General features: G+C 45.3%; 1 protein-coding gene across 3 annotated transcripts in view; it reads right to left on the bottom strand.

The window, feature by feature from the left end:
- Positions 1 to 13,213, bottom strand: part of MTHFD1 (methylenetetrahydrofolate dehydrogenase, cyclohydrolase and formyltetrahydrofolate synthetase 1) — a 42,277-nt gene extending 29,064 nt beyond the window's left edge. The window contains exons 1-7 of one of the 3 annotated variants that reach the window (XM_075029643.1): positions 13,059 to 13,213; positions 5,448 to 5,532; positions 3,040 to 3,099; positions 2,282 to 2,335; positions 1,774 to 1,910; positions 1,551 to 1,651; positions 1,088 to 1,224 (exon numbers count right to left, since the gene is read on the bottom strand). In XM_075029643.1, the coding sequence (XP_074885744.1) occupies positions 1,088 to 1,224; positions 1,551 to 1,651; positions 1,774 to 1,910; positions 2,282 to 2,335; positions 3,040 to 3,099; positions 5,448 to 5,532; positions 13,059 to 13,099 (615 nt within the window). In that variant the 5' untranslated portion in view covers positions 13,100 to 13,213. Of the gene's footprint in view, positions 1 to 1,087; positions 1,225 to 1,550; positions 1,652 to 1,773; positions 1,911 to 2,281; positions 2,336 to 3,039; positions 3,100 to 5,447; positions 5,533 to 13,058 lie in introns of those variants that run through there. The other 2 variants (XM_075029644.1, XM_075029645.1) reach the window with 2 other exon arrangements.
- Between the last annotated feature and the right edge of the window lie 703 nt (positions 13,214 to 13,916).

Below are 13,916 nucleotides of genomic sequence, written 5' to 3'. Positions count from 1 at the left end.
AAACTGTGTGCTCACCCATTGCCATCAGAGGGATGGAAGGGTGTCAGCAATTAAAGGTAGCTAGCAGTTCCTTGGCAGGGATAAATCCCTGCAGCCAGAAATTATAGCCTATTTTCACACTCCTACCCTGAACTATTGCTAGTCAACACTTCACAACCTCCTTTGAACTTCTCCATGATTTCCAAGTAGATCATACAGACTACTTTTAGATAAAATTAAAGCCTTTGCATATTCTTATCTTCCTCCCTTCAAATATCCCTGCATATTCAGCTGCTCTTTTCAATGCTAGAAATATACCCAGCACTCATCAGACAGCAGCCAAGAACAACCCCTGCACAGAACTCTAAGCGGCACCTCACTTGTGGCAGCACTGTCTTGCGGTTTTTATGTCCAGGACTGTGTAACATGCAACTCCAGGGAAAGCTGATTGTAATTCAGCACTAATATTCATTCACACAGCACTCAGTAAATTTGACAGATCTGGTCACAAAGCTGGTGTTAAGAGACTCTGACTAAAGCTTCTCATCAGTTCTTGCACTGCTTCATTCATGTCTGCTTAGGTAGCTGCTATCCCTTGGAATTTTTTCTTTTAATCTTCAAGGGAGGTAAACTATTTTTAAGATTTCATTAAGAATTAGCACTTCAATTGTTAATCAACCTAATGACAGTCTTATTGAACAGTAACTCAATGCCATGAAGCACTGCCGTGTTTCTGATCTTCTCTGTGAGTTATATTCAAATACACCTACCCTCTTTTCAGCTTTAATACTTGCGTACAGAGCCTGGCAGTGTTGATTGCTCTACAAAATCGAAGTAGGTGGCAGCACAGCAACACGCTATTTCTGTCACTCTCACTGCTAAAGAGAAAATGGTACCAACTCCCAGTCACAGAAAATAAACTGAAAAAAAACAACTGGAGAAAACATTTGGCCTAGCATTTCCCAGCCATTAAAGCAAAAGACCACCTGGTCTTTTTGGAAAAAAACAAAAACATATGCTGTCTTGCAGGCCACTGCATGAAGATTAGGAAGGGATGATTAAATTCTCAGCACTTGCCCAAAGAAAACAAAAATAATTTTGTCCTTACCTCCTCAGCCAGCGTCGAGGTCTTTGAATGGCAAACGGTTACCGTTGCATGATTCCAGAGCAGCAAGTCATGCATGGGAGCACCAACGATCTTACTGCGACCAATCACTACAGCTCTTTTCCCTGCAACCTGGATGCCTGCATCACAAAGTTAGGAGAAAGTAAAAATAGGTCATTATGCATCCTAGTACGAATTAACTCAAATGGGTCTGGAGTCTTTTGGTCAGTTTAAGTCTAGTCTGGCTACTATTTTTCTTCTGGGCTGTGTGTGATAGGAAACTGGAGTTGGGAGGGAAGAAGGAAGGACCATTTTAAAACTAGTTCTTTTACTATCTGAAAAGGCAGAGATGAAATGTGGCATCTCAAAAAAAGTTTCAGTGTGAAGCACAGCCTTGCAATGTGCATAATTTCTCCTCTTATTGAAGACTACTGCAGTAATGATTAATGGATGGCAACCTCCTTACCTGTCTGCCTGATAAGTTCCATGCATCCTTTTGGTGTACAGGGAATAAAGCAGTCTCCAAGGTCGCCTCTAGAGAGTTTCCCAGCATTGATGCTACTTAGGCTGTATTTTGAAAGAATAAAGGCCAAGTAAGACTCTCAGCCTCATGATCACCATTCAAAAGAAAAAAAAAAAGTTTCTTTCTGGAGTAGCTGTCATGCTCTCCAGGGGTGAAGTCAGTTTACCCATCTACATCCTTCTCAGGTGCAACAGCATTGGTTATTTTTTCTGTATTGATGGGTTTATCAGAGTCAAGTGGCAGCTGCACTATAAAGCCATGAACAGCAGGGTCTCCATTCAAAGAGGCAATGCACTTGAGGACCTACAACAAGTAAAGACCAAAAACCTAATGGCCGTTAAACTGAAATATGACTGATGCAAAGGAAAAAGCACAATCCTATCTGGATTAGCAGACACACAGAGTATGTTTAGTTTTTCCACCCAAGAGTATAAATGACTCACATTTTTTATTTTTAGAAAGATACCTGTTAAAGTCTCTAAATTTTACATTGTAGTGGTTTAGTTTTCTTTTAAAAAATAAAATAATCTCAGCAGGTTCCAGTTTTTTTTTCATGAGTTAATATTTATGGACAAGCAGTCTTTTTTTATAAGATGAGAGGGCAAATATAAGTTCACCTCTTCAGCTCAAAACCAAAATTATGTATTTTTTTCATTATTGGCTGTATTACTTACATCAGCTTCTGTTGCTGTGTTTGGCAGTTTTATGTGATTGGCACTGATCCCAATCTGCAAATGAGAATACCAACAAATGATCTGATTTCTGAATTGATCTGGCTATTCTCTCAGTCCAGCCCAGCCACAGCTACATTCTGTCACATTTCCCAGGTCTATCTCCTGTTCCTGTGGCTACAGTCCTGTTATTTGGAAATACCATCAATGAAAGAGAAGAAAAAAGCTGAGTGCTTCTCTTGCTTAGATTGGTCCATACTTCAGCTGTCCTATTCACCTTCTGACATGAACAACGTCATCTGGGCTTGACAGCATACTGCCTTGAAATGCCAGCAGAGAAGATGTCAGCTATCACCTAGGGAAACAGGGACTCATCTACGTTCTCGGCCCTGCTGTAGCATGCAGCGTACCACTCAGTGACAGATGCAAGGGAACTGCAGGTACAAGACATTCAGGGAAGATAAGTGCATGGCCACAGAAAGGAAAGACAGAGCATCAGCACTTCAGACGCACATAATCTAGGAGATGATCACACAGAAAGTGGCACCAACCTACACTGTTGTTACAGGAGTACCCCACTTGGCTAAGTGTCAGGTTACACACCTATACTACTTCCTTACAACAAGGAATTCAGGCCAACATTGGTTTCTCCAATAAGAGCAAAGCTTAGACAAAACTATTTGATTTGCATCTGTTTTTTCATACTCAGATTTGACCTACTGTAGGAGGATAAAAAGAAATATTAAGAGTTTGGGCATTACCTCAGCAGCAGCCTTCAGCTTCATATTAATGTAGAGGTTTGAATCATCGCGATTTCCAACCTAAGGTTGAAAAGACAGTTGAGTCACGCTGCAGTGTAGAGACCCAGTCACCAGCTGAGATGGGCTTAACCCTTAGCTTCCTTGGCTTCCTTTGAGCTACACCAAGGAGACAGAGGTATTCTTGAATAACTGTAAAACACACTGATAGAGGCTATAAGTAGCTGGAGTTAACAGGAAAAGTGTCCTTTCAAGTAAGAGGCAGCTAAAGACAAGTTGTCTGATCTCCTGCATAAACACTAAACCTGTTGAAAATAGAAACACAGTGGTCTCCAAAACAGAAAATACTGCCTGCTATCTCATCTGAGAAAGTCAAACCTCTAGCTAATTAACATGATCAGCAGGTGCCGATAACATCCAATTATCTGATTAAGGCTTTCAGAAAAGTTGGGCCTCTTTGATACCCAGGAATCTTAATTTTATGCACATATGTATGCCCTGATGGAGAGATTTCTTCCACTGCTGTTTTGTACCTTGAGAATTTTCCTGCCAAAAAAAACCCCCAGCAAAACAAGAACAAAGCAGTGCACAGAAAAAGCAGCAAGTGGAACAAACGCCTGTAGTTTCTGGCAGTACTGGGTGACTACAGTACAATTGTATTTCAGAAGACTACCTGCAACATCCAGTATGTTCTGTTAAAGGTAATACTCCTTGTAACCTTAAGAAAATAAGGGACAAATAAGGAAAAGCTAATAAGCACCCCGTTCCCTGGTACTTGGGAGCTATCCCTGGTTCTCACCAGAATACAGGCTGCAGGGGTGACCGCATTACCTGATCACCCAGCACACATTAGTTCTTCTTTCCAAGGGTTAGACAAAGGGGCTGTCTCCCTGTAAAGTCTGCTGGGTTTAGGAAAAGGTATACCTCACACAGGGCAGAAAAGAAGAAAGAGAGCAGGCATCAGATGTCAGCAAACAGACAACATATATTCTGCAAAAGAGGACATTACTGACTACAAGACAAAAAATAAAGATTAACTGATCTACTCTTTGAGCTCAGAGGACACCAGATACCTCCCAAGAAAAGAGCACATGTTGTGTGGGGTGCTACATATCAGAAACAGCTAATTGTCCTGACTTAACTGAAAAATAGACAGCTGAGCATATCAGTATTAGGAGATGAACTCCAAGCCCAGACCATTTGCTGGTTTACAAAAGTGTCAGAGAGCCAAAGAGCAAACAGGTTGTAAAGGACTCTGAGACAACCCAGGATTGAAGAGAACACAGGCCAACCAAGAAAAAATTCCAATAACACTAGAAGACAGCAGTTTTTGAAGACAGTTTACAAGGTCAGCAGTTCAGCAGCTTCCATCAAAGTATTCCTTACTAGATTTTAAATAAAACACCTTCCTCCTTCCTTCTAAACACCTGAAGACAAGTCTTCTGTAGAGATAATCTTCTTAAAGCTAATGGAAAAGAAAAGCAGAAAAAACCAAACCACAAACAAATTTGTTCCTGGCACTGAAGAGGAGCATGGTCTTTGTATACTATAGTGGTCTCAGCACTGGAATCCAGAGATGGGAAGAGCTCTTCAGGAGCCCAAAATACTGAATAAGAACAGAAGCCACTTCTGTGAGCAGCCACGTTCAGTCCATCAATCCTTTGTGGCCACACGGTTCCTTCCTGCTACATGACACTTGCTACTACTAGTCACCTTCTGATCCAAGCACAAAGAGTTTCCATTTTTTACAGCTGCAAGGAAAGAAACCCCACCACTTTAATTCTGCCAAATACAGGCCAAAACCCTGTACTTATGAGTCCTTTTCTCCTCCCCAAGAGTTTCTGTGTAGACTCTAGCACTTACTCACACTTCTGACAGACATAAAATTTAGCAATGGGATTTTCTTCCATTCCCTGCACTCAAAGTGTTCTTGGCCAAAAGTGGTTTCGGTTGTTTTTTTTTTTTTTTTTTCCCTTGCCTCTCCACATTCTGACATAACAGCAGACCAAATCCCTTAATAAACACCCCATTTCAAAGATTTCTGGTACAAATACATCTCTGAAAGCTGACAGGCTTTGGGTTCACACAAATGCAGAGACTTGGAATACAGTCTACAAGCACTGCTTCCTCTTAACAGGCAAGAAGCCTATTCACCATTTCACAATCATAACGCTCAGAGAACTGCAAGGGTCTGATGAAAGAAAAAAAAAAAAAAAAAAAGAATCAACCCCAAAATGTTTCTGTGCCTAGGTACTTGGGGAAAAGACATCACAGAACTGTGTTACCATCTCACAGGGAACTCTGCTATTCTGTGCCTTATAACTTGTTAACATTTGCACATCGATCAGCTGTGTATTTACCACTGCAAAGCAATACAGATTTTCTATAGTTGTCATTAAAGAAAACAATACCTGCAAAATTGCAAGTCCTGGTCTGAATCCCGGAAATTTCTCTTTCATCTCAACAACTTGCTGCTTCAGTCTCTCTCTCACTTCTCTGAAGATGGAAAAAAAAACAAACAACCAAAGTAGAAGTTAACCAAGGGCCTGAATTCTCATACAGTGATAAGTCAGGAGTTGAAAAGATGACAGATGGGCAGACTGGTAAGCACATACTTATGCCTTGAGTACACAGGTCCCAGCAATCTCCAGATAAGATTAATGTCCATAAATCACTAAGACACTTTGGAAGTTTCATTCAAACTTTTTTTTTTTTTTTTTAAAGTCCACATTGTGCTTCTTCACCCTCCTCCTCACAGTCTCATAAGATCCAAGGGTAAAAAAAAAAGTACAAAATTTGGCATGGAAACTCCTGGGATTTCAAATTCCCTACTCAAAAGCAAAGCCTCTTTCCACATATGCCATACCAAATCTACCTGTCTTCCACAGGCACCAGTCAATATGGTCACACATTCTGTCTTGGTAAAGGATAATGAACCTACAATGGTTAAACCCTGGAAAACTGCTAAACAAACAGGAGGTACCCAAAGATATACCCCTTCTACAGTTGGTCATTACTATATGCTATTTCCTGCCTGCTTGGCCTAACCCAGGCTGGGTAGGCTGCAGTCCTACACTCACCTTCCTGCCTCCAGTCTGCTTCTGTGCTTGCCAACACGCAGGCAAGAAAATGCCCCCAGTCCCAGATTCCAAACAAGGCAAAGATTTCTCCATGGGAGCAGGAAGGAGAATGGGAGGTGGGCAGAGGTGAATCAGTGAGGAAAATTAGCTAAACCCTGGTACACAGCTCAGATCAACTCTTCAGTGAAGACAACTTTAAGGATACAATTATTAAAACAAATCTTTGAAACAGAGGCATGACAGGATTCACTTATCAGTTAATCTAGCCCAGTATGAGTTCACTATGCAATGTCTTAGAGATAACGAGTAGCCATCACTGATAAATTAGCCACAGACAGCTCAAAAGCCACTGTCATCACCCTCCCCAGCCTTGCAACCCTCTTTAATTTCTCCATCGCTGTCTGGCCTCACATGCATGATCCTTCACCAGGGAAGGTGGTGAGGAAGAGGTCCTGGTGCCAGGCCCAACATACTCTTCAAATTTGAAATTCTGCCAAAAGCCTGGGTACAGACCCAGCACCACTGCTCTGTCTCCTCACCAGAGGCATTCGGGATTCAGAGAGAAGAACTGGCCATTCATGCCCATCTGATGGGCATCTTCCCTCCACGGAAGGAGGCTGTGGCACTTCACTGCACGTGTAGGAGATACTCAAGAGGCAAAAGGCAGGTAAGCAAACCTCACAGGACACTAGAGGCTTGACAGGTCTGTCCTCCTCCATGTGATCTCTAGCCTGTGTCCCACCCACTATTCTCAAAGAGACGAGAAGATGCTACTATCACGTTTAGCAAATCTGCCCTGCTCCAAACACCTTACCGTTTAAAACACAGATGGTCTCCTTGTGCTCATCTACCCTCAAATCAGTATCACAAGGTCTGCTACTTCCCGAGTGGAACCAGACTTCCCAAGACTGGAGGAGATGCTGTTGGTGCCAGTTCATTAAAAATTCAAACAGCAAGAGTATGAGGACAGTGTAAGTAGCTGATGCCAGCTGGGAGGCTGCAATTCCTGCCATATAGGGAAATTGCAGGATGACAGATAGCCAGTGAAGCCAACTCTGCCCTGCAACTATGAGCTCCAAATCAGAAATGCCAGAGGCAAGAAGAAAGGGAAATGGAAGCAGCACATGGCTCTGCTGCAACTCAGCAGCTCTGATCCCAGAGGACAGTTGTAGCTGGCCCAGCCAGAAGCAGCCCTGAGGCTGTTCTAAGTCCCATCTTGGGGAATCACACAGCCTCCTGCTCCATCCCAAATCATGCATCTCTCCTGGTGCCCCCTGAATCACATGGTCAGAGCTCTGCTGCACCTGAAGAGCAGGTTCAGAGTATTTATAGGTGTTTGCATCTGGCTAAGCTGTTCAAAGTCTCTTAACAAGCTTCTGTTAAATAAACTGTTTGCAATTTTACTTAAGAAATAGTAGTTCCTAGGCTTCCTTTAGCTATTACCTCTGTAAAAGACTTGACACAAAGTCTGGCCTGCTATGACACTGTTTTCTGGACTCATCAGCCTTGTCCTAGCAATTCTTCATGCTGAAGTGACAGAAGTTCATCTGCTGCGTAGCAAAATCACCAACTGCCTCTCCTTTCACTCCAGCTGTAAGCCCTAGAGAAGGCACCAAACCTACTGCTGCAGACACAACAGGCCCTGAGCTCACGAGCAGCCCGTAACAACAACACAGTGATCTCAAGAAGCATCACCACTGTGCATGACCTCTGAGCGGGTGCTGCAGGCCAGCTCTTTGAGGGAGCTATTTCTGAGAACAGCCTCCAGTGTTCCGGTAAGAAAAGCACAGCACTGGTTTGTGGCTAGCAAACAAAAAGAAATGCAAACAAACGTATCATAATTTATGATGCAGTAAAGCCCTCCGAAGGGACAGTGAACTGGAAAGGGTCTCAGCTCTGGGTTGTAATTTTAATCCAGTCTTCTCAGTGGAGGAGAAACAGGCCCACCCAAGGGTCTAGTTTTCCTCTGTGAGGCAGGGCTGTGGCGTGCTTTCACCCCCAGCAGCCGTGACTGTTCACATATTACGATGCTGTCATTTTCTGTAATTAGGCGCTAGCTCACTTCCCCTTCAGTTACTGAAGAAAGGTAGCATGCACAAACACATAAAGTGGTGCTGCCAGAGCTGATTTGCTTTAGGAGCCTTGAATCAAGAAATCACTTCTTAGACAGCCACCTAGTGTTATGTACCACTGCTCTCTAGTTACCACAAAAGCCACAGGTGCAAAGGTTTGAGAGAAAAGTAAGGGGAAAAAAAAAATAATCCTTGTTTTATCTCTGCAGACTTACAAATACAAAATAATCTTTGAAGCTAGCAGCTATTTAGTGATACAGTTTGCAAAATTCTATTGTGGACTTCAGGTCTTCACAAAGATAAAAGTTCATGTTGATAAATTAACAACATTTTTATTTGCCGTATGAAAACACTTTGAAGTCTTCAAACACAAATTTGCAATTGTCCATGGCTGTTCCTCCAAAAGCCTCCCCTCTGACGCTAAAATCCCTCTTGTGCCCACATGCTCTTCCACAAACAAACTCATAGTGCAAACAAGGGTCCAGGGTCCACACAGGTTAAGGACAGCACACGGCTCTAAGCACACAGTGCAAAAGCCACCTCCAAACATTAAAAAAACCCAACTGCTAGCCTTTCTTTCTCTAGACTGCAACAGTGGCTGAATTTAAATTAAGTTAATTTCCCAGAACAGCAAAGGACAAACCACACTCCTCCAGCCCTGTTGTAAATGGAGAGAGATGCACCGCTCCCATGCTAGTGCCTCCTCAGGCAGACCCCACCACTACCCCTATGTGATTATATACACGCAACAGCTGGGTTGGCTGTGGTGCGAGCATACACGTCACCATACTGAAGATGACCTCAGGCTGTGTTTCTGTCCCTTCTCTGGGTAATAGGGCCCTGGGCCTATGTGACTATTGCCAAATGTACGAACTGGCAAACACCTCCTTCAGAGACAATGATGCTCTAGAAGAGGTCTGCCCCCAAAGAGGAGGGTTTGGCCTCACTGCCTGGATCACAGATTTCCCAAAAGTTTCAGAAACATGCAACAGAACTGCTCTTGCTGCAGCCCTCCAGAAATGGCTGTATAAGGCTCATGGTCCTCCCCAGGTCCTGCACCATCTTGGTCAGGGCTGTGGTGCCTGTAGCCATTCCTCCTTAGAGCATGCAGCACTGCCACTGCTCACTTTCTGTTGCCCCCATGAGAAGAAAAGAAATGAAACTGGAGAAGGGGAAGCTTGTCTCTCCACACTGCAAACCTCCCCGGCACCATGTCCTAGCTAGCAGGACAACTGCTTTATCTTCAAATACTGTGAAGAGGCTACAAGCAAGCGTGCCACAGAACATCCTACTGGCACCCCAAAGAAGAGACAGAAAGGAGTCTCTCCTGGGGAGAGTCACAGGTTGGCTGTCCCAATGGAGTGGCACTGGAATGGGAACTGCCTTGGTAAAGTCTATCTGAATGCTGCTGGTAATTTGACTGATGGTTCCAGTTGATGGAATCTGTTCCTAAGTCTCCTGCCATACCACTGCACGATCCTGGCACACTGTCATTATCTCATAGGGGAATTACTTGCTTCTTTCTACCACCTCCACACTCCCACAGTTTTTAACCACTTTTTCAGTTGTGTCAGCTCAAATGCTTGTCCGAGCACTCTTGAGGCCAGATAAATACATGAAGATACTTTTGCTTTTTTATAGGCTTTTTTGTCATGTCCAGAATGCTAGTCCAATGAGGGCCACAAAATGGCTGAGCTGAAGAAGCAATCATTGTAGGGGATGGGATCGGCAGCATTTGAGGAACATCTCAAATGTGGCTGGCTGCCAACAGAACAAGAGAGTTTAAGTTTCACATAAAGCTGAGTCTTTAAAATTTACACAGAAGAGTTTGCCCCAAACATGAATTAAAATACCATGAACTGTCATGACCAGCTTCCCATGCTGCAACATCAGTCACACCAATCAGGTCTGCATCCCAAAACTGATACCACATACAACACCCAACTATCAGGTGATTTAATCAGAGGAAAATGTAAGAGAAACAGATAAGGACTCAATCCACCTTTGTGGGGCTGCAAGCACTCCAGACAATACTCTAGGTTACATCTACAATGGTCTGTCTTCACAAAGAGTGATATTGAGATTTTCTTCCTTCCACAAAGGGGACATGGCAACCCCCTACAGGTTCTTTCCCTTAGGACTCCCCCTTTCCATGTAACCTGGTGCCAATGCGCACAGATGACAGCACTGTGGCCCTGCTGTCCACCAGACAATGTTTTCTCCTAGCCTGTAAACTCTTTGGAGCAGAGTCCCATTTTTTTCATTCTGTGTCTGTACAGCACCTAACACAAGGGGTTCTTGCTCATATTTGGGCCTGCTTGGTGGTGCTGAGCAGTGCTGGACCACAGAGCTCACTTTCTAGGTGTGAGCTACCTTTATCTCCTCCTCAAGTTTTCCTTATTTGTAGAGACAAGGAAGCTCTCTCCCAAAGTATTTATTCTCTGTACATGTTTCACAAAAATAAGAATGCCACTATCTACCTGATTTTTGTTTAAATAACTGACATGACTCTGAATTAGGTATTTTTTTCACCTCCCTTTGGCGAAGGGGTGCTTGGTGGCAGGAGAAGTTCACAAAACTTATGAGTTTTGATTTAAAACACTCAGAGAAACTCAGAATTATGTAGCTGTAATACTACTTGATTGATTCACCTCACCTGTTAATATTTGACTTACAAACAGTTTTCTCAATTAAAGGATAAAATAACAAAAAAAAGCCCCCTGAAAGACAGTAACTGAAAAGACTGCAATTGAGTCAAGTCAGAAACTCTCCCTTTCTACAACAGGCAATTCAGTTGAAAATTCCCAGAAAAAAACACATGCCTATCACTGCTTCTGCTGCCAGACTCTTGGCCTGGGGGCAGACTCTGGACAAGGAGAATCCTCTGGACCAGCACTTCTCTAGAGGATCTGGAAGAAAGGGACAGGTATCTGCAGGGCAGAGAGCCCATTTCCTTCTACCTCCTTCAAGTACTCCGCTAGCAAAAATCAGAACTATGTAAGGCCCATTCCTGGAGAGCACACCATGGGTTTGCTAGACTGGACATAAATACAGCAGAAATAAACCAACTGAAGGAGGGCAGCTGTACAGCTGCAATTATGTTTCCATTTCATGTTGTCTTCAGGTCAAGATTTGAGGTCTTTGGAAAATGGGTTTCAGCCAAACACCTGGGAGATGTGCTGGAAACTAAGTAATCCTTTCTCCTGCATGTGTCTATTAAAAGCTTATGCGTCTTCCCAGGTATTTGCACAACATCACAAAGGTCCTCATCTCTGAAAACAGCTGCCGATATAATACAGAAAACAAACAGAAACAAAAAAAAAAGCCACCACTGTATCTATAAACTGAAAGAAAGAAACAAAACATGCACTGCAAAGGAACCTCGAATTTTTAAGGTGAATGCTCAGAATTCCTCCTAAACACATTCACTGTACTCAAGCTAGCATCCTTCGAGATTTCTAGTTACTCTAAAATTGCAATAAACATATAGCTTGAAAGGATCTACTACGCCTTAGGGGCACTTTCTATGCCAGAAAAAGGAAGCCTGCAGCAGGCAGATGACCATGTACCACCAGCACTACATACATGGCATGCAGAGTGCGCTGGCTTCAAGACTGCCAAAAGCATAAGGTGTAGTGAAGCACACAAGACTGAGAGACTGCAATACCTAAGTTGTACTGGCCCCAAAATTACCAGGTAAAAAATATGCGAGGAGCCTTTCGTCATGGATATTGAAATTCAAGACACATTAGGCCTACTTTTCAGAAATGCTCCACTGTCAGTTGGCTGTAGATGCATCATATGCAGCAATACCTAACATCGGGTCTAACAACTTTTCAGAGATTTCTTAGGACCATTTCAAATTTACACTTTCTGTCCAAATCCCCTGGTTATAGAGAGAAGGTACAGAACGAACCTACCTAACCAAACCCCATTTGCACAGAGTATCACAACAAAGCATTACCCTTTGCTAAACACTGCATTTTCCTAGGGTTAGTGACATTTGTTTAGCTTTCTTGCCAGATGTGTATGTATAGTAGAAGCAGGAAAAATAAGCAAACTAAGAAGATACAACGCAGGGTCACCTATACTCAGGGCTTGCCAGCTGAGCAAAAGCTGAAAAGCAGAAGGAAGCCTTTTCTTTTAGGGTCTGACAAACCTTTCAAAGAGCTGGACTCCTGTGAGCACTCATCATGACATTATCCAATACATGGATTAACTTATTTTGCTTTAAAAAGGGATGACCAATGCCTGTACAGTATGAACACAGAGACCGTACCCAAAGCACAGACAGGTTCCCAACTCCTGCTCATAAAGCATCCCAAGAGCACCGCATAAATACACAAAAACTGTAAGTCAGCTGGCCATTTCACACCTGCCTGGGCGCTCATCTCAGCGCAATGATGCTGAGTGAGCAATCGCAAGCCGCTCTGCAGGGCTGATGCTGGACGCGGCCACCGAGACCCAAAGCAGATGCACCGCTGGGTTTCTGGGGGGCAATGTGGCCACGACAGCACTTTAGGTTCTCCTGAAGAGCTTTAATACCACCTTCATTTAATAACTCTTTCCAGTCAGGAAGACGTAAGCTTTGAATGCAACGTAGCGAAAAAGCTTTAGGGTGTCTTCAAACCTGCTTCGTCCCGGCAGACCCAGAGCAAAGGCCACCACAGCCCCATTCTCCCAGCCAGCAGGGCTCGGTCCCCCGGGGCACCCCCCAGCCCTCCAGCCGCACCGGTTTCGTTCCCGACCGCGGCTCCCCACAGACTTTCCCCGCCCGAGGGAAACCTCCACGCTGCGCTCCACAGCGCCGGGCGCTCGGCGGGAAGGAAGAGCGGGCGGGCGGGCGGGCAGCCCGCCCCGGGTTACGTACGCGGAGACTATCTTGCCGCTGAGGATCTGGGCGGGCGCCATGGCGAGGGCGGGGAGGCAGCGGCCGAGCGCGGCGGTGACTCCCAAAGCGTCTGCGGGACGGGTTGTCCCCACGGCTGCCCCACTCCGCGCCTCACGTGCCCCCAAACTTTCGGCGGCCGCCGGCCCCACCGCGCAAGCGCTGCCCCCCGCCCCGCCCCGGAGGAGGGAGGAGAAGGGGCACCGGTGGGCGGCCATCGGCTCCCCTCACGGCGGCGGCCTGAGGGCGGCGGGCGCGGTGACCCCCTGCCCTGCCCCTCCCGCCGCCGTGAGGTGCCCGGAGCCCGCCCGGCGCTGAGGGGAGCGGGGCTGAGCGGCGCCGCGAAATGGCCGCCGAAAGGTCGCTCGCAGAGGCGCCGCTGCCGCCCAGGCCCCTTCCTGGCCCTTCCCGACGCCCTGCTCTGCGGAGAAGGGGCCTGGGCGGCAGGGTCGGCTGCAGGCGCCGGGAGGGAAGGGCGAAAGCTGCCCTCGGAGCTGGGGGCTGAGGGGGTGCGCGGCGGTGGGACGCTGCGCGGGCTCCTGGTGGTGGGCTCTGCACAGCGAATTACTAGCTGTGTCTCTAAGAAAATTGCAAATCAGTGTAAGAATAATCTCTGTGTTTCATGTCCTGGGGTCGTGCTGTGATACTCCTCAGTCGTTACGCAAAGAGTGATTTTTGTTCTTTAGGATTTCAACACATTTGTCCAGCTTAAAGCCACCAAACCAGTGGCTCTCCAGTGTATAAAGAGGGCAATGAAGAAGAGGGTGGGATTGTGGCCTAATGTTCATAGGAGTTGGCAGGAGTGAGGAACAGGTTCCTAACAGTCACCTTCAAGGGGTA

This window comes from Buteo buteo, chromosome 6, assembly GCF_964188355.1.
Source record: "Buteo buteo chromosome 6, bButBut1.hap1.1, whole genome shotgun sequence".
Lineage (NCBI taxonomy): Eukaryota > Metazoa > Chordata > Aves > Accipitriformes > Accipitridae > Buteo > Buteo buteo.
The sequence above is the reverse complement of the archived record's forward strand: the minus strand, read 5'-3'. Positions and strand labels throughout refer to the sequence as shown.